Raw genomic sequence first — 27946 nt, 5'->3', positions numbered from 1 at the left:
AACCCACTTCACATATTTGTCCACTTTGTTCCAACAGGAAGGCTGGCCTCATCCTCTCCCAGATAGATGAACTGTCCCCGTGGTGTAAGGGTCTGCTTCAGGAGCAGAAGATCGGCCTCCGTAGGATGTCCCTCAAGTTTCTTTCCTGCCGCTACACCGACACCAAGGCCTTCGGGCTGAACTGGTCGAACATGGGCCAGGACGTACACAAGGCCTGTGACGAGCAGATGCTCACCGTCATGTACAACGACTACGGCGAGCCAAAGGAGCTGTGAAATTAGAGTTTCAGTTCGGATGTGGGAGAGCCCCCAAACCCAACAAAGGAACAAATAAAATGCAGGTTTCACATTTGTTTCCATAAGCTATATGCATTTATGGTGTCATAAGCAAATTACTTGAAATGCCTCAAACTGCTCTATTTAGCTTCACCACATTATTGGTAAATGCATTCAAACGTTTAATCACAGCTTCCAAGTAGGAGATGAGTCTGATAATCCTCTAATAAACTGGGGTTTTGTGGGTCCACAGCTCTTTGCTGTACTTTGTTTGAGCTTTGCTGAAGTCCATTCCTCCCTTGCAATGAAGAGTCGAAATCAACGCAAACGTGACACATTCAGCAGGTGCTTCACAATACAAGCTTGCATCTGTCATCACGGTATGATGCTTAATCAGAATACATGTTTTATGGTTTGAACTGAAGCAAATAGAGCTTAAGTGAAGCTTTACTGTAATCACAGGGCTGCCGGTTCCCCATGTGTCCCCAAGAGACACCGAACCCCCAGACGTGCTGCTGATGGTCGACCAGCACCTCAAACGGCAGCTCGCTGCCATTGGTGTAGATGTGTCAATGGGGGAAAGACAGGCAAACTGTAAAGCAGCCATCTATACATACAGCCATTTACTGTGAAGCAGCTGCATGCACAATATTGCAAGTGTTTACTTAGACACCCTTTTTACTAGATTACACGTATGAGGTGAATTTTAATATCTGTAGTTGGCGTTTAGTGTGAAATTTTGCGAGGCAGGAATGGACGGACCTGAAGAGCACGGACAACCAAAATGGATCAGAATTAATTTGAGAAACCGAGACACCTTTTGCAGCATGCCGTCTCAAGGCTTTTTATGATTCAAGTGCAGGAGGCCTGAAAAGTTCCATCTCACAGTTTGTGTTGACATTAAATGCAATTATCTTAGAAAAACAGATAACTAAACATGCATTTTATTTCACTGTATTTCTTTGTTGGACTCAACAATCTGTGTTTTAAAACAAAGAGATTTGAATGCTCTAATCTAAACGAGAAAGAGACTATTCAAATCCAAACTTAGTCACGTCGGCAGACATTTTCGTGAAAAATTACAAAATACAAACTTGATGTCAAACTAGTGGCCCAAAGCATATTGGATACAGCTAATGGCTCCTTTGAACCAACCTCGAACTGAAAGTCAACGCTTTGTTTACATGAACAATGGAACCAGGAGATTCTGGGTCTTGTAGAAATTTAAAAAATCCTCATAGCTTCAGTTTCAAAGATACATTCCGACTATCCGTTAATGTTTTGCTTCCGATGCTTGTCGTACGCATTTATTAGGAAAAGCAACACACTCAGCTGAACAGTCACATGTATCTCAGCTGTGAGCGCTAGCTGCTGCGTTGTGTGGAGTCGCTTCTACAGTCTAGCTGTCACTTGTCTTTTTACATATTTCAAAATGATAATACTTGATAGTACTTACAAACTGGTTAATGAGATGGCATGTATCCACACCGGGGAAAGAAGAGTTACCGTGTTTCGATGAGAAAGATCAAAGATGGATATATGGTCTGCTGGCAGTTATTTTAGTGGAATAGATATTCTGAACCAACATTGTACATAGCTTTACCATAATGTTTTAGCGATATATATCCTGCTGAATGTAGTATTGAATGTTTGCATTTATCAGTGAAGTGGTTTTAAAGGAGTTTTACTGAATAACAGGCATCACAGAGGAAGCTCACAGATGACTTCATTTTCTCTATATTTTCAATAAAACCTGCCGAAACCAGTATTTTATTTTATCATTCAAAATCCAACCAATGAGCACTCTTCAAAGTGCTGATTCTGCATTGAAACTGCTAATTAGCAGTGTCTTTAACGGTAACTTTGCTGCTTTTCAAGCTCCACCCTATTTTCCTTTGTTTTTGTGCAGGTGGTGGAAATCGTGACTGAAAATTCAGTTTCTTCTCGATCCCGTCAAGACTAAAGCAACCTCAAATGTTTCCACTTATCAGTCGTAGTTTGGGATCTCAATCTCATTCGTAGTGGCAGTTTTAAAGATTCATTCAAACTGAGGAAGCTTGTCCTTTTTTAGAGTTTTATTGCAATATTCAGTCTCTGAGCTGTTTAGCCAAGATGTAGAGAAAAGACGTCCAGAAGCAAACATCTTGGTCACTAAAAACATCTGAAAATAGGGTCCAAGTTACAAAGCTCCACAGTTCCCTGTTAATGTTTTGAACTGCTTCTGTGTATTAAAACTTCATGCAATAATGTCTTTAAAGGATTTATCTGACATTTCCACTAATACTGTGCTTTTATCATGAGTATATTGTAACTTTTGCTCGACCTCTGTTGTTGTCATTCTGTCATTGTGCAGTGGCCATGTTGGAGATTGATGTCGAGAAAATGCAAATTGTATATTAGTTGTTGGTTTTTAACAAATCTCATATGTGAATACTAAAATGAACACTTGTAGATTTTTGTATAGGCAGCAGGGTATTTCATGAATACATCACATTACAAGCGCAGTGTTTTTCTTCTGTATAGAAATGTACTACAGGTGATATTTTATATATTGTATCGTCTTGTTGTATCGTCATGTAGCGTAGTCTAGTCTAAAGGGTTAATGATGAGAGTTGTGAAGTGAAGAGCGGAGGGTTTTTACACGGTCAAATGAATGGACTTGAACATTAAATGCACCTTTAGGAGACATTTGAAGCAACCATCTACTATCTGCATGATAATATTTTGTGTATAATATCTGTGGCGATCATAAACTTCACTTTTTTCACTTTGAGCTTTGCTACTTCAAAGGACAACAAAGAATATGTTACAAAAATTGGCTGTATGGATGTTCTTCAACCGTCAGATGTCAGAAGAAATCTCTGATTTCTTGTGCATACTTGGTTTTCCATACTCTTGCATTACGTTTGTGCGCATAAAAAAAACCAACACTCTTGAGACATACTTGGGGAGTTCGAAGACGGTACGATCAATTTGCAGCTGGATCGGCACGGTTGTTTGTGACCAGCTGAACACTTCAACTGTGATATGATAATCAAGTCAAAGGTTTTCCGAAGAAAAAGGAACTGATGGTGAGATACAGTCAAAATACCCCTGTTATCTAATCTGTAATGTATGTTGAAGGAAATAAAACAAAATTGAATAGAGACCCCACTGCCTCTGATCATTTTCATACATATTTTTTTTTTAATCTGAATTTGTATGTTTACGGAAAAAACATGGATGTTATCTGAGATTAAAATGGAAAATTTATGAGAGAAACAAAAATCACAAATTTAGAAAATTATTAAATCGTCAATTTGTGAGGAAAACAATGTTGTGAAGTGCAAAAGCGTGGCCTAAAGTTGTGTTATTATGTTAAGGATGGCCTCCGAGCGAGGCGAAGGTCCTGGAAGATACATATACTCTCATGATGTATCTTCTTGGTCTTTCTGTGTCCTTTTATGAACACAATGCCGCCATCTGTATGCATTGTACTTTACCCTCAGGTTAGACCTGCTGCACGTTACATTTTGATTGGTTTCTGAATCAAAGTCCACTCTGATGGGCGACCTTTGAGCTTGGCGAAGGTCAGCACAGACAACTCCCCTCTCTCAAAGACAATGTATATTTCACTGTCCACAAACCACAATCAATAGAATGTCCATATTTATACTCATCAACCCACGACACAGTGATGGAAATATACAACATAGCACCTTTGGACTTTTTTCATTCAGTCATTTAAAATCTAAAGCTGAGCGAGTATTGATCACTGCATATGTCATGAGACACAAATATCTGTATGATAGTATGAAACCAAATCAAAAAAAAAAAAGGCATCAGGCCAAAAAATCTGTGTTTCATTGCATGTATTTATTACATATTAAAATAGAAACCAAAGAAGAGACACGTCCTCTGTTAATGAGCATGAATCAATCAATCCAAACTTCATGAGGGTCGATATAAAGTTGCTGTTTATTTCATATGGAGTATAAAGTACTGTAAAATATCACAGAGAACATGATTACACTTCTTTCTTTCTTTTTTTGTTATAGTTTATAACATGTGGTACTTTATCATTTCTGGCTAACGGATACCAGAAGCTGACATACATACATGCAAGCAGGAGACGACTTTCAGGTCCGTGTTGAGCAAAAGAAATGCCCTCCTTCCCAAAAGCCTTTTTTAAATCTTCATTTTTGGTTTATCCTCACGTTCCACCACTGATTTTCTGACTCCAACATTACAATATGAAGCACATCTTTGCTTCAGTGGAAATACATAACAATTCTGACACTGATATTTAACATTTGCCCGACTTAGATTTGGAAGTAATCGTTTGTAATTCCAAAAATGTTTTTTTTTTAAGTGATCAGGCGACTTGTCTACTCGACTTCGATTTTAAAAGTCCTCCTTTGGTTTTGAAAAGCCATCCGACAACTTCAATAACTGAACAGAGTACTTAAATCCATTTAGAAGAGCGGTTTGATGAGGACTTGATTTGTTCTGGAGTGGATGGACTTCTTTTTTTCCCTCAATGTTTCCTCACTGAGGGGTTTCCTTTTATAAATAGAATCTTCTACACAGAAAAAAGAAAACAATTTGTTCACATGTGGATGTTTGTGAGGGAAGGAATACCGTTTTTGAAACCAACATGACTCAGATGTAGTGCCATTAGACAGCAAGATCGCATAGGATGAAATAAAAAGGCCTTTTATCGTGTGGATTCTGACTTCAATTGCGTTCTCCGCATTACAAATGTAATATTTTCGTTATTTGTGTGTTGTGGTGTGTAGTCTGTGGTTTGACTCAAGTGCAGCCTCTTTCATCCCTCCATCTTATTGCATTCCTCCTCCTCCTCCTCCTCCTCCCGAGTCCTTGGCTTTGCTCTTATTCTCTTCGGCGTCCGGATCTCGGCAAGTGCACTCGTCCTGGTTGCAGTCCGCCCCGAACTGAATGACCTGTCGGCAAACAAGCACCACATTCAGTCGGTTTCCCTGTTAAAGATGTCTTTGGTGGAATCTGATCAAATTGTGTGCACTTATATATATATTCGTGCTGGGCAACAATTAAAATATTTAATCGCGATTAATCGCATGGATTTTTTGCCAACTTTGCCATAACAATGCGATTAATCGCATTGTTATGGCAAAGTTCAATGATGAATTCAAAAGTAGTGTATTGCGCACTTTTATTTTAAAAGTACTGCTATATGAACAAAAGGGCAATAACATTTGGTTCACGAGATGCAGTCAGTATGTTTCATACTTAATGTGAATATAATTCATACTTTGTTGGCATCTTATTCTGAAAACCGGATGTTCGTCTGAAGAAACCGGATGTTGTCTCACGTTAATGTTTCCGCTAACTTTCAAAGTCCTTCGCTTGCTCCCGATCTGTGCCGTTTGAATGCGTTTACCGTGAATGTCAGCATATAGATATACATAACATGTAAGTGTCTGCTGAGTTGACCACGGAGATCGGACTGTCTGCTGACTTTACCGCAACTGACTGTAGGATGTTTGCTGGCTTTTATCCCACTGTTCTTGTCATCCTCTTGTTGTTATGTATATGTATTGTCTCTTGTCTTTCAATAAAAAAAATAAAAATAAAAATAATTATAAAAAAAAAAAAATGCGTTAACGCACGATAAAATAATTGTCTGCGTTAATTAATGAATGCGTTAACGCGGAATTAACTTGCCCAGCACTAATATATATATAGATATATATATATATCTATATATATACATATATATAGATATATCTATATCTATATATCTATATATATAGTACAAGTAGGTGCAACAGAAGCCTAGAAGAGAAGGATGGATAGCAGCGGGGTGAGAGGAAATATTACATCAGGGCTTTCAGTGAGAGCAACGTCACTGAAAAATGCACGAGTTCAGGAGTTCTTCCCCACAGGGCTGTAACATTTCAACTGTAGCAAAGAGCACGGCTTCAAATGGCAAAAACAGACGATAAAAATACATTCACTCGAAACCGACCCCGATGGCTACTGGACGCCGTCCATGGCTTCTTCCATCGCGTTTGTGCTGAAAGGTAAAGCGCCGCTTAGTAACCCGAGCGTCGGTCTTAGTGGACTTGTTGTGTTTCCTAAAAGTTTCAAAGAGAACTCCAACAGCCCCCCGGAGGCCGATAAAGCGCATGATGTCAAATGGTTCAACCGGGCCTCTGAATGGCGAGAAAAACCTTGAGGGTCTTCGGGGAGTGTGGGGGGGCGGCGGAGGTGAGCGGATGAACACATGTTAAAAATCAACAACAAGAGGCTGCCAGCTCTGGTCTAGGAAGCGAGCCATCACCACAGGTTGCAAAATAAACTCTGGTGCCCCGCGAAGCAGTCTGTTGCAAGAAATGTAAACATTCGCTCCCGGAGGGAAGGACTGGGGAGGGAGATCGGGAGAGAGAAAAGGGAGAGAGGGTAAGGAGAGTGGGAGGCAGAGAGAGAGACGCATATGGACGCTGCGAGCGAGGCGAACGAGTGGAGTGGGAGGCAGCGACTGATTGGGGTTGGCAGCGGGGTAATGGTTTCGCCAAGGGCTCTCGGCAGAAAGGCCTTTCACTTTAAAAATGCCAGCCGTCCCATTTTAAGAGGAATTTCCGCGGCCATTAAATGTTTCCTTAACATCTTGATTCATCGACGCGGGCGCAGAGCGAGCCAAGCAACGCTCCGCCTTTCGATGCCTCCTAACAACCTCTGGAAGGAGAGAGAGAGAGGGCTTGTTTTTGCCTCACCCGCAGAAACCAAAGCCAAGTCCTCTGGCTGCATCCGTTGCCTCCCTGCTGTTTGCAGCAACACATTCACCAGCGCAATTCATGTGACAAGAAACCCTCTCGAAGTGATGAATTCTCGCAATCGATCAAAAACATCAAACGTAAAAAGCATGTCTGTTTTCTTTTTGTTCGCTCTTTGCTGCGTTTACTACCTCGGACCTTTGTTGGACTCAAACAGACTCCAGTTAACAAATCAAAACGAGATTGTGTGTTTCCATAGATGGTGTGGCAGCCCCGATCTTTTCTTCTGGAGTTTTCCCCTGTTGGCCGACAACCGAATCCCACCTGAATCATCTCTCACGTATCCCTCCTCCCTTGTCATTGCTGCACCCCCCCCTGTAAATAAAACCAATACTGCCTGCGCTCCATAAAAAGGCCCCAACGAGCAGTTTAGCTGGCAGATATGAATATTGATTCAAATATTTGATGGAGTTCATGCGCAGGTGACTCATCACGCTAGATACCGGAACAATCTGTGAAGCCACGTTACTTGCAGATAAGGCTAAAAAAAATCCAACTGGTCTGTGTGTGTTTTGATGGATACGTACCAAAACTAAAGCAAATTGTTTGGGTTTTCTTGCCTGTGTGGCGGCAGAGAAAATACGTGATGCGGTTTTAGAAACCTGTCATTTCCTTCACCTGCACAAGTCGAGCCACGTGGAAATAGAGTTCTGTAAACGGCGTCGCTGTGCAGGATGCCGCCTCTCACGGCGCTTAACTTGACTCCCTCGCCAAGTGAACAGTGACCGACTAGACCGCAGACCGACACCTCGCTGCACCCGCCCCTATACACCCCCCCCCCCCCCCCCCCCTCATGAAAGAGCAGGTAGTGGCAGTCTGGCAGCTCATTTACTGTGATGGCAGCTACAGACCCGCTGAACTCCTTCTCATTTAGGAAGGAGCTGCCAGTGAGTCATGGCGTGCCGCGGACATGAAGGAGACAGCCGAGGACCAGGCCAACTGTAGGCCGTATGAATTAATAGGCAGGGCCCCCGTGAATGAGTGTCATGAATATGTGGCTGTACAGTAGCCAAATAGGGTATATAGAGAGAGGGGGGGGTACTTCCCAAATGCCCACATGGGAGAGAAGTTCTAGTGAAAGCACAGAAAAATAGGGAGAAGGGAAAAAAAAGAGGTGTTTATGTAGAAGCAGTTGAGGGAACGAGTGGCCTGGTTTCCACCGCTGGCCCGACCCCGCGGCTTGCTCATTATTATTCATACCATTCCTCTTAGCCACCCAACATACACAGCAATCATTGAGAGCAATTAGTGTAATGTGATGCATTTGCATTTGTGGCGAGCACCAACGAGCTGTCGCCGGGGGAGCGTTCGCTAGGACGGATAAACATGAAGATACTCAAGGTATTTGTCAAACTGATTCAATTAAACATTTCTTTCATTTGAGAAAAGCGGTTAGATTGCAGACCTACATCCCAAACAGAAACCATTATCATCTCCACTTGAGATGCTTTGAATGAAGCCACCACAGTAACAGAATGCTGTCAGCTACAACTGTTTAAGTGTAGTAGGAGAAAATCTCAGCAGGTATATTAAGCCCATAGCGAAGTGTGTTCTAGTATCAGACAGAATTTGACTCGATGGAGTGGGCGCATTCAAACATCTGGACCCTGGCAAGTGTTCTGACATCTTGAACCCCGACTGGTTCCCTCTGCAGTGGAGCTTAACGCGAGAGGGGAGAAGGCGTACGGCAGCGTGCGGTGGTGAAAACCAGCTTATTTACCACTTGAGTTGAACAGCCGGAGGGCACAAGTCTCCTCTGTTGTTTTAAGCACAGATGAGGGAGACTAAATAGGCGCAGTCGTTAACAGGAGAGAAGGGAAAGTAGCAGGATTTGTGTTTGTTTGCTTAGTCGAAGTCTCCTGCGTAGCGGCGCGGCGCTCCTGCCAAGAGAGACAGATTTCTACTCCAGTAAACAGGAAGAATCTGGCTTTGAATCCAGCTCCCGGCCTCTGAGCTCCATCTCGATTGCAAGATGCGAGACCTGGAGCCAGCCAAGCAACGCTTTGCCACCTTTTAAACAAAAGTGGACAGAAATTGTGCAGTTGTATCATATCTGTGGAAAGAGTAGTCCAAAATATATTGTTATTTTTAAAACAAAAACAGATGGTAAGAAAGTGACGGAAACCAATCTTTCTGTTCCTACGTAAATACGCTGGATGGGAGGCGTGGCGCTGGAAATGTCTGTTTGTGTACCTTTCTGGTGGAGAGTGTGGACGGGCAGCAGTCTCCTCCATCATACTGGCAGTAGGCCCGGTTGTTGATGGTGTCACACCAGCCGTCCCCTCCAAAAGGCTAGAGACAAGTTACAAACAAGAAACAGTGTTAATGGTCTCCCCAATATAATAATGTCCCCTCACACAGCATGGAAGGCCGAGAAGGCCAACAAGAAATTGTCATATTCATTGATGTTGTTTGGAACAAATGTCCATGAAACAAATACAAATAAACACTCATGCAGCAAAATCCAAGCCCAATCTAAGTTGTTCATTTGCTCTGACAAAGCTCACTCATCAGCCAATGAGAGAGGGCCACTTCTGTCTATTGAACAAGATGGAGGCGGGCCTTCGATTCAATGCACAAGCAGGTCAATGATTTATTTAGCAAAGAGTTCTCGTGCACTTTACTTGAGTGACTACATTAACTCAGCCTAAAGTCAGTTGACATTAGCATAGTTCTCTGGATTAATCAGCCTTTTATCCTTCACATTAGCTTTGTAGAACATTTGCATGATGTTTGCATATCATGATAACGGACAGGATGTTGGTTAAGGCTTCTTGTCCTGATCTCTACAAACAGATATCTGCATGTGATTGCAGAATCCGTCGGCAACCAGACAAGATTTGGGTATCAGAAGCATTCTGGTTTTCCGTTTTCAGTCCAAATAGTATTGACCAGTCACGTTTGAGCCGGCTTTGGTCGCAAGCCATCGGCTAACGTCTGACGACGATTTAGCTTTACATTAGCTTGGCTAATTGGCTTCTTGTGAAACAACCTGGTCGTATACGTCGTCTCGCGACTTAAACTACATTCACGCATTGCTAATGGGACTGTAAAAAATGACCAGCACACGGAGAGGCAAGTCTTGGCCTGGATACCTTTTATTCGTTATCGCGACACCGGAACCCCGGAAGTTTTGGCCCCCTAGAGGCTAAATCGTTGTCAGATGGATAGGCGATGAGTTCAGAGAACTCTGTGAACAATGCAGAAACAATAAAGCTAGAATAGGTAAAGGGTATATGTGGCTGCCTATGGTGCTTAACAATTATGACTTCGTGCCGTGATGTTTGCTATGACATTTGGATGGTGGCGTACCAATTGTTTAAAGTCTGAATGTCCTTATTGGTCAGGTGATGGAAACATCACTCGTAAATGACTCGAGACCTGCTTGCACAAGTCGAAATGGTCTTCACTTCTGGAGTCTTTTCGAAGACATGGAGGGAAAATTGTTTCTTTTGGCATTCCGGGATAAACAATAAGACTGACAGAGGTCAGACTTCAGTGTAATTAAGCAAAGAGAGGTTTACTTGTAGGACTCATTTAGCTAACCTTTTATTTAAAGAGGATAGATAGAGTAGATGGACAGGTATGCTTCACCTTACTTGGAATACCTATTAATGACAATTCCTCAAACTGTTTTTCTTTTAATCATACTTTGGCTAGTGTGGGAGTCCTTCTGGAGAAACCCCGGATGTTAATGTTTTCAGCAAAACCACGAGGGCTTCCCTGAGGTGCCAACAATATGAACATAAGTGCTGAGGGCCAAAGACACTTTTGGCTTTCTTCGACGAGCTGATGGAGTCATTTCAAAGACTCGGGGCTCTACCTAACCGGTGCGGGGGGAGAGAGCAGCTGCTGAGAAGATTTCTGCCATTTTATCTTCACTTCAAAGAACTCCCTACTTGACGAATCCCCATGCCTTTCCCAGCTAAACTGCCGTGACATAAATAAATCTCTTTCATCGTTTCGTTTCTGAGTAAATACTTTACCGGCAATTGCACCAGATGCCTCACCCAAATCACTAGTAGTGCGAGAATCTTTGAATTGCCTTTACAGCCTCGGAGAGTCGCGCAAAATGCATACTTGCTTGACCTGCTGTCGGTTTCATTTGAATGTTACATATTTCCATAGTCGAGCTTTGTTGTGGGTTTGATCTCCATTTCACACTCACGTCTTTCCTTGATAAAGACTGTTTCAATTAGCGAACCCACCACTTTGCCCACATGAGGTTAATTTTGAGGTCAGGGCTCATGATGAGGTTAATTATTATTTACATTCCCTTCCAGGCAGCATATACCTTACTCTCAACAGAAATGCACTTACGCTCGAAGAGTATTGAACCAGCCAGAGTTGACTGCGTACCTTATTCCCCTAATGAGAGTTAAAAGGTCAACTGGTTTGTGTATTACCATTACACAGTAACTCCCTTCAAATCAGCGTAAAAAAGAGAGCAGCAGCAGCCAACCCCCACACCTCGCTAACATAAATATTCCACCTATTGGCATTGGCTGGTTCTAGGGGAGCATGGGCTGTCATCAACACTAGCAAAGCTCTTCATCACAACATTATAAAACACAAACATGTCAAGCAGCAACATATTCATTTTTCACTTTCTACCAAGTATCTGTATCAATCTTTTGATAGCAGACATTCTTTCATCTCCCCCTCTTTCGCCCCGTTCGCCCAGAGCTTTCTGAAAACAGTTCGGGGGGGGGGGGGGGGGGGGTGTTCTCTTCTGACTCAGTGTTTTACCTTTTGATAAGAAAGACAGTTCGGGGAGTTCAAGGGAGGTCTGTATATACACACGTGGACAAAATGGTTGGTACCCTTCCGTTAAAGAAAGAAAAACCCACAATGGTCACTGAATTAACTTTAAACTGACAAAAGTAATAATGAATAAAAATGTACTGAAAATGAACTAATGAAAATCAGACATTGCTTTTGAAATGTGGTTCAACAGAATCATTTAAAAAAACAAACTAATGAAAATGGCCTGGACAAAAATGATGGTACCCTTAACTTAATATTTTGTTGCACAACCTTTTGAGGCAATCACTGCAATCAAGTGATTTCTGTAACTCTCAATGAGACTTCTGCACCTGTCGACAGGTATTTAGGCCCACTCCTCGTGAGCAAACTGCTCCAGCTGTCTCAGGTTTCAGAGAAGGGTGCCTTCTCCAGACTGCTTGTTTCAGCTCCTTTCACAGATGTTCAATAGGATTTAGATCAGGGCTCATAGAAGGCCTCTTCAGAATAGTCCAATGTTTTGCTCTTAGCCATTCTTGGGTGCTTTTTTTGTCTCATCTGTCCAAAGGACATTCTCCCAGAAGCTTTGTGGCTTGTCAATATGCATTTTGGCAAATTCCAGTTTCAAAACTGGAGCTTTTTGGCAAGTCTCATCAGCTCTATTTTCACAGACGCAAAAATGAAGCATACAAAAAAAGAACACTGTACCTACTGTGAAACATGGAGGAGGCTTGGTTGTGTTCTGGGGCTGCTTTGCTGCATCTGGCACAGGGTGTCTTGAATCAGTGCAGGGTACAATGAAATCTCAAGACCATCAAGGCATTCTGGAGCGAAATGTGCTGCCCAGTGTCAGAAAGCTTGGTCTCAGTTGCAGGTCATGGGTCCTCCAACAGGATAATGACCCAAAACACAGCTAAAAACACCCAAGAATGGCTCAAATAGCCTGCTGGTTGTAGAAACCACATTATTGAATGGTTGAAGTTTACCGTGTACTTTCTTTCAGTTTTGGTCGGACTTTGGATTGAACTCTTTGGTGCACAGCAACAGGTTGCGATCTTGGTCGTCCAGCCCATTGCAAAGTGATAATTTTCTCATTCTGGGTCGATATCATGCAAGTGCATGTAAAACAAAAAGCTTTAGAAATCTATTTAACCGTAAATGGGGCAGGCAATCAAGTTTCATAAACCCAGCTGGGTTTGTCTTAATTCCTTAACCTTCTAAAAAGGAAACCATGGTTTTACATTTCTATGTTTAAGAAATCAGGTTACTGCCAAAATCTGCGAATAATCAGATAACTCAAGTGCACATAAACACATGATTGAAGTTTGGTTCCTGTACTTCAAAATGCCACTCACTGCAAGTTGACTGCCAACATTCGCTGCTTGTACTTCCATATTAAAACATGATCTGTCACCAGGTGACCTGTTAACCCCCATTTTAACGGAAGAACCACTTCTCTACCACAAGTTTTCCAGAATTTGGCTGACTGTGTGTCCTTGTGTCATCCTCCCAGTGGACTGCATGCTGCCAGTCGGGTGCAGGGTCAGGTCTGTTCTACCGTTCCACCTGTGAACCTTAAACCTCCTAAAACACACCAAGGAACACAACCCAGTTAATGGCGCCATTCTGTTGTGGGGAAATACGGTCGTGCAGATGTACCAAACTGTATACAAATTTAAAATCAAATGAATGACTTCACTCACAATCCACTGCACCAGTGGAGGCTTTTGAGCAGTCATAGTCCTCGATGCCATCATTAATTGCTAACCCCCCTGGGTTATCAAAAAGCTCTAGCAGGAAGTAGAGTGCCTCTTAGATAATGGGTGGATGGTACTGGACTGCCAGTAAGCCCTATATACCTTGGTTTCTAGGAGCAGCTCAGAGTGGAGTTGGTAGATTTTCCCAGTTGTTACCTCTTGCGTGACTCACTGTGGAGATATTTCAGGCAAGTCCAACTGGAAGATTCAAGGGAGGCCCCAAGGAAGGCCCAGAACAAGCTGTAGATATAACATTCACCGATTGGCCCTCGAACACAGCGGGACTGGAAGACATGGCTGGGGCGAAGTGCGTTTGGCCTTTTCTGTTCAGTCTGTTGCCACTATAAATTGGACCCGAAAAAGTTACTGAGAAAGGATTTGATGGTTAGCTGGGGAGGAATTCACTCAGAGGTGAATCATTGTAAAATATAGCGTGCGCTGTCTAGAAACTTTATAGCTCGACAGGCAAGCTCCAGCTGAGTAAAGTCTGTAATTTCCATTAAAAAGGGGGCAAAATCAGTCCCATATTTCCATCTAAGTTGATCAAGAATCCTTGACTCTTTCTTGGATGACAACCTTTGTATTCGGAAAGCTAAGAAAGCTTCTCCCAAATGATTTGCCTTGTGGAGAGACGTGTGTTTTTTTACTCCATTTGGATCACTTTAATTCCACTTACTGTAAATTTAACATACAAATCACAAGTTATTCTGCTGTCCAACAGTTGCCTGTTGTCTGAACAAACAATCTCTACTCTTCTGGCTGCCTTTAGTCTACAGAGACTCATTTGATTCATTTGCTTTGCTTGTGATTGTCTTCAATTAAACAAGTATGTGTTTCAGAAGAAACAGAGCCATGAATAGAACAAGGCAATAGTCAGGTGTTGTTTCAGGTGTTGACAGATTGTTCAGTTCACTTTTGGTCTACTTAGTCTTCAACTAATTTCAACCCTGATCTCCCATCTAAAGCAAACAGCAAACATTCAGCTTGTCTGAGCCGGTGGAGAGCTTAAATCAGACATGTTCTATTGGTGCATCACGCAGAACTGTTGTGATATAAACTCAACTATCCTGAATCATCGATGTGAAACTCATTGTTACTTTTTTCAGACTGGGAAACTACGACACAGGTTTCTCATGATGTGATCAAGTGGATGAACATAGCGTCCACCAACCAAATGGTTTCAATATTTTCCGTCCTCTTTGTCGAAATGCCTCATGTTAGGTGATGCATGAGTCGATATGTTTAATTAATTGGGTGTCTGTTATACACTCTTATCAAATTCTTTCTCCTCATTGGTCCAGCGAACATTTTAATCATGCGGAGAACATTCTAAGAAAGACACTTTTGTCAGCGATGCATCTCTTTCTACGACTATAAAGTAGATGAAACCAGTAGAGAAGAGTCTCAGACTGGCAGTGGTACAGGAGCCGCTGTGCTGGTGAGGTACCTGAGCTGACTTTCACATTTATTGTCAACCGTGTTTTAAGAAAGAATGGAAAGAGAGGCAGACTAAAAACGATTGGGAGCAATGGCATCTGGATGAGATCTGGCATAGTGGACTATGCAGCACATGTGGTCTGGTATAATTTACAGTGTTGTCATGGAGGAGCGGGTCAGAGGCAACTGTTTTGCCTAGCAACATTAAAGGAAAGGTGGAAGGGGAAAATGTAGTGTTGGCAGGTCGGAGGAATATTTGAATACCGTGAGACATCAACAGTTTATGTGTTCTATCAGTAGTTCCAGTAGTTCTAAACCCAACGGATGAATGCCAAATAAAGACTCCCCGGGTTTATGACTTTAGATGCATTACTGTCACTGCTAGAATATTAATGAGCAGCGATGGACGTTAAATTGCAACTAACTTTCAATTATGATGCAAACTACAGCACACAGAAATTTGATAACATTGAACAATACCAAAAGTCTACAGTTGTGCTACAGCGGCCTCTAGAGGCTGTGTTATAATGTTTATACCCAACATTATGAAGGCGTTGGCAGGAACAAACAACTTGCTGACCATTTTGCCACTCCCACCAGAAGTGGTAATCAGAGTAATGGGAAGTGTAGAGGCTGGAGGGGGAAGACCACGAGGTCATCAAAATCTGAGGAAGTTTTACCCCCGCGGACTTGAATGTGCTCAGGACAATTCATGGTGATCTGTCAACTATGTTGTGACAGGAAATAATCATAACTCGAGGTTGATTTACTCGCTGTTTTCTAGAACAATGTCACGGTAGATTGATGTTGTGGGGATGGTTTTCTTTTCCAAAGAAGATCTTTGAACATAAGTGGTGTACGATTCCCTCCCTCAGATATGACCACCTGGTGACCGTTTCAATGCTTAGGTTGTGTAATGACAGTTGAGCCGTCTCAATGACAACCAAGCAAACTTTAGCTGTTGATGAAGACTGTGAGATGTAGTTGAGGAATGAAGCTAGTACTATAAGTGGACTCTAGACCGAGGCTATTTACCAGAAACCCAACTTATCCCTGGTTACTATATTCTCATTAACTTAAGTATTGGTAAAGGGTAAATTCTAAGGTGACAGTGGTGCATTGTGAATATTCATACCAAACCAATTCTGCGTTAAGTGGTTACGTCGTGGCTATGGAGGATACGCATGTACTAGAGCCTCAGGGCCCTTTCACACTGACCACATTTGGTTTTGACATTGTGACCACCCCCGGATCACGGTCGGGACCAAACAGGCGAATCTTGGTCTGACGAAAGCAGGTGGTCGCGGTCGAATATAAATGAACCATGGTTCGGTTTGTTTCAACAGTTTAAAAGAATGGTTCGGACTTTCGGACCCGTTACAGGAAGTTCTGGGTGGCTATCATCAGAATTGGACAAAGGTAAAACAATGCAACAGAACACGATGATTGAATGCGATGTGATTGAGTGTGATGAGTCAGTTGGAAAAACGTAAACACTTTTCAATCATTTTTTTCCGAGAGGATCCGAGAGGACGGCCGAGCAATGACAACACGGCGACAACAGAAGCACAGCCGTGACTATAGAGACGCAGCTTACATGGGATGTAGTTATGTCACAAATAGTACTTTTGTGCAATTAATGCTTGTAATGTGAAGCCAAAAGTAACCAGATTAAATGAAACTAAAATGAGAACCTTAACAGATTTGTTACAAGTCATCCTGCTATAAATATTCAGCAAATGATCTGGCTGGAAATAAGAGATGTAAGATATTTTGTTTTTTGAAAAAGTGTTAGATGGAACAACTCACGTACTGAACTATATTGTCTATTTATAACTTGGTTACTATTTATTGACCCTCCCACAAACAGGGAAGAATATTTGAGCAAGGTTTTCTCCTGTATATCAAACAAGAATAAATCTATCTTTTTCATTTTAAACCTATTACCAGCAAACATTACACATGTTTTGTCTTATACTGACTTATTATGACTTTTATGACTAATTGACTGTCTCAGTCAAAAATATAAACTAAACAATTTGACTGTACTACTAAAAGTATCCAGCTATTGTTTCCAATACAAGTATAATCTAATTTTCTTAAAAATACATTGAAATTCACAAGAAATTAGGTTTTGTTACCTTGTCAACAAACAAGAAACTTTATCCGTCTCCTTTTGTAAAACAGTAAGAGTTCCAGCGAACACCAGTGTTTAAACAAGGCAGGAACATATAAACGTCTTGTGTCTGAGGCTCGTGCCAGCCTGAACGATTCATCTTCATGTAACAGAATGCCACGATTTGTTTATTTTCTTTTATCAGATCATCCATTCGATTTGGAAGCCCGATAACAACATTTGGCAACAAGAAGATGCCTGTAAAAACTAAAAAAAGCTTCTTCGAAAGGGATTCTTTCAAGTGTAAGAATATAAATTTGTCATCATGAAATGTAAAGCACATTGCACACTGGCTCTGGTATCTTGAGTAATGATGGCAACAGGGATTCGGCATGTTTTGCTTCATTCTTGATATTATTGGAAAAGTCTGGCTCGGGCAGTAAACTTAATGCGCTGATGCCCAGAAATGGTGTAATTGTTTTAAGGATTAAGTACTCCTTGATAAATAACAGGATGAAAGCCAAACTGAGGTCTCGCTGACCACGAAGGCTTTGAAAGCAAGCAGACATGTGGACATAGCTGACACGATACGTAAGAACTGAATTACACTGTCACCTGCAGTAATGTTTGATACCTCTTGCTTAACCAACCGGTGCGTCTCTTTTCCCAAACGCCGTGTTCCCAAAGCCCCTTGGTGCTCAGATATGGCACGTTTCCACCAGATAGCCCAGTGTGGTTGCGTTTCTAACCCTCACATCAGCGGGACAGACATCTTAACTCAGGTACTCTCAGCTGCAGCAAATCCGTTTCTAATTCTTTGGAATTGTTAAATGAGTGAATGGCTATTTTAGTCTTGACTGATACTGTATTTGGCCAAGGATCTTTGTTGAAACTGACATCTGGATGGAAACTATTGGCATGTACTTGTGTATTTGGAGCAGGGCGGCTCGGCTGTTTGGACTCTTACCTCACATGACTGGATACAATGGATGTGTTGAGGGTCAGGGTACCACTTCATCATCCCTGTGCACACTATGCTCTGGAAAACAAAACGTGTTAGAAGAACAATTGAGCAATGCAGTCTTAGGACATGGATAACCACTGTGTTTGCCATGGAAACTATTTCGCACTCTAACAAAAGCATTTAAAAAAAAGTGTAAGGCTCCCAAGTGGTGTTCAGGTATAACCATTGATTAACTTCATTAAGTACCCATAGATGGAGCACAATGGCAACCAACTCATGGAGTGATTTTCCCTCATTGAGTATTGATTAACGGGAGACAGAAAACATACGACTTAAAAGTTCATGTATCAGAATAAGAGGACAAATGTCCTCTTATTCTGATACATGAACTTTTAAGTCGTACATCATTTGAGTTGCATCTTTTGGTGAGATTGTTTTGCCAAGATCAAAACATGATTCTCAATCTAAACTTTAAAGACATCAAAAGCCACAGAACAGCTCCTAACGGGCCTCGTGGTGAGATCGTTCCCCAAATCCTACTCCATGTTTATTCAGTGAAATGTTGGAGTGGCTCAAATCTAAGGAGGCTATTGTATCACTGGGAGCATGAATGTATTTAAATCAATACATTTTGGCCTGATGGTGGTGTGGAGTGTTCATCCTCCGGGGAGAATGAATGCGTGCTGTAAATTTGATGGGGTTCTGTCTCTAATTTGTGTGTAAATATACACACCAGAAAAAAAGGGTTAAGGGAGATCAACAAAAACACAAATTTTCGGGGAACTTATAGTTTATTATTTCGAATGACGAAACAATAAACGGCGCCGTCATGGTACATTTTTGCCAATGATCTGCTAGCACTTGGCCTCCCTTACCTTGTTATATAAAACATGAACAAGACGACATCTTGCACTCATTCTGATTGCAGACTTGCAAATATTGCATTGTTGTCACGGACATATGCAATACATTATGACAATGTGAAGCTTTTTGCTGTGTCTGCCTGCATGAAAATAACTCGTAACGGAAGAAAAATAATTGTCTCGTACAACTTAAGTGGATGCCAAAGTCAAAGTTGCGTGGTGAGAACCAGGCAAGGCTGTGGTCCTCTGTCATTTATTTGACCCCGGGAATTTACAAGGTGGTGAGCAGAGAGCTGATTGACGAACAAACATTGACAGAGAAAGTGGATCCTTCCCCTGTGATTCCCTATGCAGCCCGACCCAGCGAGGGAGACCTGATTCTGAGATTTGAAAGAACATAATGCCTCGAAATCAGGAGGCAGCGCCAGAGATATGGCGTAAGTAACCGGACCTCCGTCCAAGTATTTGACTTTGGCAAGGGCGGACTAACTACATGGCGGACCACCCAAAATGTCAGGCGAAACTGGAGCAGTGTTTGCAACAGCATTAACATAGAAGCGATTCCTGATTCCTGATATTGGGTAACATGACCCACCTTTAAAAAGGCCAAACAACAGCAGAACCTGACATTCCTACGAGTTCGTTCACGGTGACTTGTATACACTGCGTGTGTGAGATGTGTGTGTTTCCTGAAAGGCTTGACGTCAACTGGAACCTTTACTCTCGTCTATCTGCCTGTGATTTCCAGAAATGCAAAAACACTTGAATGATAACAAACACATTCTGGCAATACACACGAGTCGGATTCGGTTGTGTGTTGGTGTGTGGTTAGCCGGTGCAGCCGGGAATTAAAAATGCTTTCCTCATTGTTTTTAGTTTTTACTGTCTTGCCAATGATTCAGTCAAACATCTGATATGAAACACATTTGCACATATTGTGATGAAATTTGACAGCTTTTTAGGCATTCTCGGTTACTCGGAGAGACTTTTGAATTAAAAATAATTTCTGGACTTTGTGTTTGTTTTACTACTTAATTAAAACATTTTGAAATGCTAATAATTGTCTGTAGTGAGGACAGACAATGTGGCAGATGACTTCAGTAGATTGAAAGGACATGAGTCCAGAAATGAATAATCATTGATCTCTGTTAGAAAAAGCTAGAAATGATCTCAACCTATTTCACAGTACATTTGTTGAAAACTCGACAGGATTTTCAACTTTTTCTCCTTTGAAATGTATTTCCAGTGTGACCGGTATTAAGGTGCATGACTTTATGGGGATGTGTTGCAGCTCATAACCATGTAGTTCAATATACGCAAATTAAAAAGTCATCATCTCCCTCCATCTATCTTTTAACACACCATTAGCTCTAAACTGCCAAAGCACAAACCCGTTTCATTGCTTATTGAGCTTGTTTCTCAATGTTGCAGAAACCAGACACTACGGCTCATAAAGACATGAGGTCAGATAAGTAAAGTAGTAATTATGAAGGTAACAGGTAACTAACAAAGTGAGAACAATTCGGTTGCAAACATTCAAAGCAGCGGATGTTTGTTTTTTCACGGCCGACTGTCCCCCAAATGAGTTTCTTTGTCTTCAACTGAAATGAACGGTCTGCAGCAGCAGCTCAGTGCACTCCGCGCTGCTGTTCAGACCACCAGATGTTTGGATGCATGATTCATTCTGATGGGTGTTTCTGTGTCGAAGGGACTCAGCGCTGTTTGTCATGGCAGCGAGCAAAACAAGGAGCGTTTCACAAAGCCTGCCAAGATTTTCCGAATGGTAGCAAGTCCACAAGCCCCTTGTTCCGTTGTGGTTAATGAAACCAACCAGGCTCTCGTTTTTCACCACGTCGTGCCCCGTCGAGCAACGCGAAAACAGCAACAGGTGCAACCGGTTCTGCAAGCTGATCCGTACGGCACCCCTCCTCTAAGCTCTGCGTTTTGCTGAACTGCATCAAATGGAAATACATTTGAAGCGTAGAAGTATATATTAAATAACAGCTTGTGAATAAAACTAGTGTTTGGCAAATATAGATGTTTTTTCCTTACTGACTCTGTAAAAACTGCACTTAAGTAGGTCTTTTCAATTCTCAGCTGCAGCAGCACAATGGTCATGCCAAAGAGCCCACAACACATTGTTAACAGGAAGCCTGCGTTTCAAACTGCAGATTGGGTTCCATCATCGGAAGCGTCACGTGCACAACCTCATGTTAGCTAACGTGCTAGTAACAGCAAGGCAACAGTTGAGCAAAGTGATGCTAGTAGCTCATGTTTTAATGAGCCAAGCTAACGTTGACGATGACAAAAGGCCTTTACACACCGGGGGCGATTCATTTGTACGTCAATAAAAAATAAAAAATGATTTAACTGTTAATGATGTCATAAATACATAAAGCCAATATTACTCAGTGAAAAAGCAACATCATTTTTTTCCGGAACTAGGTTGATTTTCTGAGCTTTGGCACTAAGAATAAAGGTCAACCAATCACGTTGTGCGGAACGGACAAATTAAAAAACGTACACTAAAGTGTGCACTTTAATGGTGTGGTTTATTTCATATTTGTTCAGCGACGGTCCAGAACAGAAATAAACTGAAGTGAACTCAAATAGAATCATTGGAGACGAATCAAAGTGACGAACCCTAACTCAGACGTCTCACCTGGACTTTGGTGGGCAGCATCCAGTGCTTTAAAGAGTCAACTGTAGAGCCATTGGGCAGAACCACCGGGTCACGCAGATCCATGTCTACAGCCATAATGCACGTCGGGTAGCAAACAGCACCTGCAAGGACAAGTTTGAAAAAAGAAAAATCAAACAACACTGACCTCTAACCCTCATTAGCATCTGTTGAATTTATTCATGTTCAGACATTGAGGAAACAGACCACATTACTAGAGACCACACGGTCACCTGTGGTCTGGACCTTTAGCAACCATCACTGTGAGGGCTTTTACTGTGTGTGTGTGTGTGTGTGTGTGTGTTGTTGTTGGTTGCTGCAAGTCTGTCAGTTGGTTTTCAGGAGTCTCATCCTGACATTTAAAACCAAAGCATTTAATAATAATCTCCCATAATACGTCGAGAAAAAAAGGTGCTCTGCCTCCGTGGTTGCTTTTTCTACTCAGTCTAGTGAAGCCAAAGACAAGACGGGCTCCTGTGCTTGGCTTTATTTTGTTTAACGGAAGGGAGAGAATATAATCAGGACTGTTTATTTTGAGGGATTACACTCTCATCCCTGACAAAGAAGGTTGCACTCACCGACATCCATCCCTTGGTCGCAGCTGTACTCTACAGAGTTGAGATCGGCCGGAGGAGAGCACGATCCCTGGAGCGTGGAGCACATGGTGAACTCTGCAGTCCAGTCACCCTCCTTAGTGCAGCGAATCTCCCTCTGGAGACAAAGACAGATACTAAATCCATGGTGGTCATCAATGAACTATGTGGGGACAGTTATTAGTTCCAACCATAATTAGGTAGTTCGTAGTGCTTGAAGTGCTAGAGGTATTGGGAGCAGAGATGTCTGCCTTGTCTCCAATATAATAGAACTAGATGTCACTCGGCACTGTGAGTAGTAAATGTTCATTTAGTACATTATGGTCCATTTAGAGTCAAACAGACCATAAAGCAGGGGATGCTTTAGGGCGGGGCTACTGAGATTGACAGGTCTCCACCAGAGCCGTGTACGGCGTCTCTGCCACTCCTTCTCAGTCCAAATATGGTTCCGTTCACGGGTTGCAAAAAGCCATTGCAAGATGGCGACCGTCAAATCGAGGCTTCAAAACGGCAGTCCACAAACCAATGGGTGACGTCTCGGTGACTACTTCCACTTCTTATATACGGCCTAACTTGAGATCAAATAGAAGTTGAATTTGAAGATGGGTGTGGTCTAAGCAAGGGCGAAGTAGGTGGAATGGGGTATTGCCCCTCCCACTTTACGCCCTTGGTCCTTGTGCCGAAGCTGGTATGATCCCATCACAAGATGTGTTCTTTTACGACATCGAGACCAAGTCAAACAGCATCCAGTATAGAATACTCACCCTGTTCTGATCTAAAATTGACTTTTGATAGTGATGTGACCAAAAATTAAAAAATCTTACATTTTTTGTGTCATCTGGGCACTGCAGGGTGCAGAGGGTGTCGTAGTACAGGCCGTTGGTGCAGGTGTACATGCCCTGGAATACATCAGGAGGGGCCGGGCAGGATATGGGCTCACAGTTAGTTTCCTCCCACTGCCCCCCCTCCAGGCACTCCAACCTGAAGTACTTCCTAGAGAGCAAAAGAGTGAATCTCTGAGTGATCTTAATTCTAAGGAACAACACCAGTTTGAATTGCATTCAAGGAGTTACATTTCTTTTTTTGAGCAATACATGTACCCAAAAACAACTGGAGGCCGGTGTGCAGCCAGTACTGGGACACTGGCCACCAGTTCTTCACCTCTAAGTCATGCTCGATTCTTGGGGATTTGTTTTGCATACTGCTGTACATTTGCACCGGAGGATGTTTCACAGATATAATCCACCTGACAGATGAGTTTAGAACAAAATGAATGTAACATGGTGGCTCAAACCTCTTGTGTAGCATCATCCAGCGACAGAAGGTTTACTTTACAAACTCTCCCCAACCGAATGCACCCATTACCCCCGCTCAGTGCAGTTCTACTGTGTGTGTGTGTGTGTGTGTGTGTGTGTGTACATGGTGTCAAAGGTGAGAGTAAAAGTCCTGTTTAAAGCTCTTCCATAGCTGCTGCTGTTCACTTTCACATGTTGGACGAATAAAGCATTACATTTAAAGTTATTAAAATGTTTACGCTTTATGTTTGAGAAAGAGTAACTCATAAAAAGAGACCCAGCTGCAAATGGATTTTGGTGGACGATGGTTTTCCACCGTATTGGGTGGAAATTTAGTGTGTACAAATCTATAAAATGTATTTTTTTATGCTGGCCTTAAATGAGAGTGAAAGGCAACTCGTTAGATATTTCATACATTGCATTTTAACTGCAATTCAGGACAGCAAGGAAAATGTGTCTCCTGTTCGGACCCCCTCGTCTCATTAACAACATGTGAACTGTGGTCAGTAATGAGCAGATACCCAAAAAAACACAATTGGCTAATGACACAGCGGTACATTTATTAGACCCTAATGTGAGCGAAGCCGAACATAGAGTTGCAGGTGGTGGACCAAACTAAAAGTAATGCCTCTTTAAATTGTATCCATATTATTGTTTTTTAAATATATTAACAACATTGAGGTTTGGGTGTTCATGTGATGCATTCTTACGCCGTTGCATGAAATGCTTAAATCAAACAAGCTAATTTGATCAAGCAGTGAGTAACGGGAGTCTTGTAAAATAAAGGAAAAAGAGGATTTTCCTCCATTACGCAGGCAGCATGTGTGATAACGCCCCGTCTCCACAGGCTGAGCAGCAGTTAAAGCACAAACCACAACGTGTGATCCATTCTTCTTGCAGTGCTTATTTTGTTATGTCCTTTTACATCAAAGTAAACGATATGCCTGAAAAAAATCTATCTATATGATAATTCAAGGTGTCAATCATATAGAACCCACTGGAAAGAAACAAAAGAGGAGATTATACAGCTCTACCATGGATTATTTAAGATGCCATGTACTGCTATTAATAACTAACCACTGTCGGGGGCGACAGTGGCTAAGTGGAGAGCAGGGCCGTCCTTCGATTCATGGCTCCGGCTCCGCTAGTCGATGTGTCCTTGAGCAAGACACTTAACCCCAAAAATTGCTCCCGTAGCTGTGCCTACGGTGTACAATGTGATAGAATCTGAATGGTAAGTCGCTTTGGATAAAAGCGTCTGCTAAATGACTGTAATGCAATGCAACACAGACATTTCTTTATGAGTGGTGCTGGTATCAATGCCCTCCGAACACTGGCTGCTGTAGCACTAACCTGGGTGTCTTCTTCTTGAGGCTCCCTATCACATAAAAGCCTGGGTTACATTTGTAACGGCAGACGGAACCCACGTCGTGCCCCGAGGCCAGGCAGTCCGCTGTCAGCAGCTTGGCGTCGGGTATGTCCAGAACTTCGGGACACTCGATCTTGCAGTAGGCCTCTGGGAAAGACCACAGGCCGTCCTCCAAACACACCAACCTGTCGCTGTCACCTGAGGAGGGGGGGGGAATACACATTATTTTACATGCATGGAAGGATGGGACAGAATTGGTTTTGTTTTATCTATATGCAGTTGGCTATGTTGGTTTGTATCGTAACGCTCATCTGACTGGTGTGGTTGGCAGAGCTTCCATAGAATCTATGTGGAAGGATCAGAAGTCAGAGTTAGTAAGTGTTACTTGTCACTTCAGGACAGCTTTGACTTTACCTCGACGTTTTTCCAGTGAATCCTTGATTTAAAGTGCAGCTTGTATGGGACATTACTTCACTGGAGACCATATAACGTGAACGTGACCCCTGACAGAGTGAGTTCAATGGGACCACAACAATCATGTCTCTTGGTGGTTTAACGTCTTATTTTCCTTCATAAAACCACAGAAATGTTTCTGTGGCATTATGAAATGAAGTGTGACCACATAAAGTAGAGAAGAGTCATGAAGTCACCAACATGTAACTGTAAATAAGAAGTGGACGTAGTCGTCATGACGTCCCCCGTTGGTTTGTGGACTGCAATTTGAAGCCTCGAGTTCGGCAACGTGTCCGTGGCCATCTTGGCTTTTTTCAACCAGTGAACAGGAAGTGATCATATTTGGACTGTGTAGGAGTGACGTAGAGACGATGTATACGTCTCTGGTAGTGGCAGCAACCTGTCAATCACAGTAGCCCCGCCCTAATGCATCCCCTGCTTTATGGTCTGTTTGACTCTAAATGGACCATCATTCACTAAATGAACATCATGTTGAATTGAAGAATACTTGAAACTAGAGATTGAGACCATAAACTCATGTTTACAATGTTTACTGAGGTAATAAATCAAGAGAGAAGTAGAGTCATTTTCTCATAGACTTCTATACAACCAGAGGAGTCGCCCCCTGCTGGACAGCAGAGAGAATGCAGGTTTTAAGAAACTTCAGCATTGGCTTCATTCGTCAGAACTGGAGGTTGGTGCCTGGTTACACCGCAATGTCTAGATGACGTTTGCCAACATTACCAAAGTAAAAGGTCTGAGTGTGTTGAATTGAGCGTAAGTTGTTTGTGCGAGCAGTTCTTGAGAAAGCTGCAACCACCGCACTCTTTAGAACTCCGTACAGCTAAAACACAAAGAACTACACAAAGAAGTACAAGTAGGTCAACAGCATGGATTCATTTGTGTTCCGCTCTGTCTCGTACAGTTATGAGGAGAAAAGAGGCTTCAGCTAGTAGTTCCTACGCCTGCATAGCCTCACATGATGCACGAGCGTCGGTACGCTCGGAGAATCACAACCCCCTCAACCTTTCGCATTGTTTTATTTGGACTATAAAACGTAATGCATCTTTAACATGGCATTCCATTTGTACTAGCCATTTAAACATTGTGCCGGTGTTGCGGTGATCAAAACCCATCACAGCTGCATTAGTGTGCACTGAAGACACTGTGCTCTTTGCTGCCGAGCAATGCATGACGGCCTTGGAGCACATTTCACCAAAGCCACAAATAGAATTATATCTGTGCAATCTCATGAATACATGGGTTCTAAGTGCTGACTCTTTCTGAACCACAAACACAAGTGTGTGGACATCGTGCTTGTTCCATCTAATCGCTTCAAGAAGCATCTACTACACATGTGTCAAACTCAAGGCCCGCGGACCCAATCCGGCCCGCCACGTCATTTTATGTGGCCCGCGAATCCGCCAGCAAAAAAAAAGAAGAAGAAAAAAGTTAGACTTGACAATTAAAAGTATGAGATAGAAAGTTGAAATTGTGAGATAGAAAGTTGAAATTATGAGATAGCATGTTGTCTGTGTACCGACATTAAAACTATCACAGCAGGTGGACCGGAGAGGCAACGGTCCGAAAAGCGGTTTTCCAACGATTGAAAAAGATCGACAAATAATCCCAAAATGTCCACGAAGAGAAAAATTGATGAAGAGGGAAGAAAATGTAATGAAAGATGTGAAAGTGAACACATGTTTGTGCTTCAAGGAGAACAACGGGTCTGTCTTCTGTGTTATGAGGCGTGTCGGTGATGAAGGACACAATTCACGTCGGCATTTTGACACCAAACACGGAGCTAAATTTAGCCTCCGAGAAAAACATCAAACTGTCCAAGAATTAAAAGGCAGACTGCAATCACAGCAGAACATATTTACACAGCTACAGCCCAGTACATGCTGAAGGTATGTGAGCAGAGCTCCGACCAGATACAGACTTTTACAAATGTCAGTTTGTGAAGAAACACCATCGCAGACCGAGTTCATGAACTAGCAGCAATCTAACAACACAGCTAGCTAAGAGACGAGCAGGTACTTGTGTTTCTAATGAGCTGTTGATGAAAGCACAGAAACACGGATACATCATCTATCCATGTTCATCAGACCTGACTCTCAGTGAGCAGCTCTTGGATGTAGCTGCATGCACAGGACGACGACAGGGAGGAACATTAGTGATGCAGAGAGGTGACACAAACAGCTTTGAACAAAGTTATTGTAATAACTTGTGTTTGATATTTGTCTTTGTTATTTTCTTTAATAGTTTGATCTTTGATAGAGTCATGTGGGTTTCTGAACCCTCAATTAAAATGATTTATGTTATAATAACAAAAATGTGTTTAAATATCATTTTTCATTTATATAACTGCATGTACAATATGTTTACACTTGAATAAACAATAATAAAATGCAGAGAGTTATTTAAGAATATGTTAGGAGAAGTTAGTTATACAGTCTTACAGTTACAACCGGCCCTTTGAGGGCGACCGTGATGCTGATGTGGCCCAGAGTGGACATGAGTTTGACACCACTGATCTACTACATTGCGTAACTCGCATTACCAGAAAGGGGCAATGCATTTTTATTTTTTATTTTAGTGTGT

The 27946-nt window shown here is 42.2% G+C and overlaps 2 protein-coding genes across 2 annotated transcripts in view; one reads left to right on the top strand and one right to left on the bottom strand.

The window, feature by feature from the left end:
• astn1 (astrotactin 1) overlaps positions 1-3360 on the top strand; it is a gene marked incomplete at its 5' end in the record, with an annotated part of 390125 nt that extends 386765 nt beyond the window's left edge. The window contains one exon of the mRNA XM_079284766.1: positions 38-3360. Within this exon, the coding sequence (XP_079140892.1) occupies positions 38-275 (238 nt within the window). The 3' untranslated portion in view covers positions 276-3360. The remainder of the gene's footprint in view (positions 1-37) is intronic.
• An 859-nt stretch (positions 3361-4219) lies between these two features.
• pappa2 (pappalysin 2) overlaps positions 4220-27946 on the bottom strand; it is a gene marked incomplete at its 5' end in the record, with an annotated part of 66898 nt that continues 43171 nt past the window's right edge. Inside the window, 7 exons of the mRNA XM_079285747.1 lie at positions 4220-5218; positions 9266-9364; positions 18093-18164; positions 21615-21736; positions 22211-22343; positions 23050-23218; positions 24874-25087. Of these exons, the coding sequence (XP_079141873.1) occupies positions 5096-5218; positions 9266-9364; positions 18093-18164; positions 21615-21736; positions 22211-22343; positions 23050-23218; positions 24874-25087 (932 nt within the window). The 3' untranslated portion in view covers positions 4220-5095. The remainder of the gene's footprint in view (positions 5219-9265; positions 9365-18092; positions 18165-21614; positions 21737-22210; positions 22344-23049; positions 23219-24873; positions 25088-27946) is intronic.

This window comes from Melanostigma gelatinosum (assembly GCF_949748355.1).
Source record: "Melanostigma gelatinosum genome assembly, chromosome: 15".
NCBI classification, from domain to species: Eukaryota; Metazoa; Chordata; class Actinopteri; order Perciformes; family Zoarcidae; genus Melanostigma; species Melanostigma gelatinosum.
Note: the sequence above shows the minus strand (reverse complement) of the source record. Positions and strands in the feature narration are given on the sequence as shown.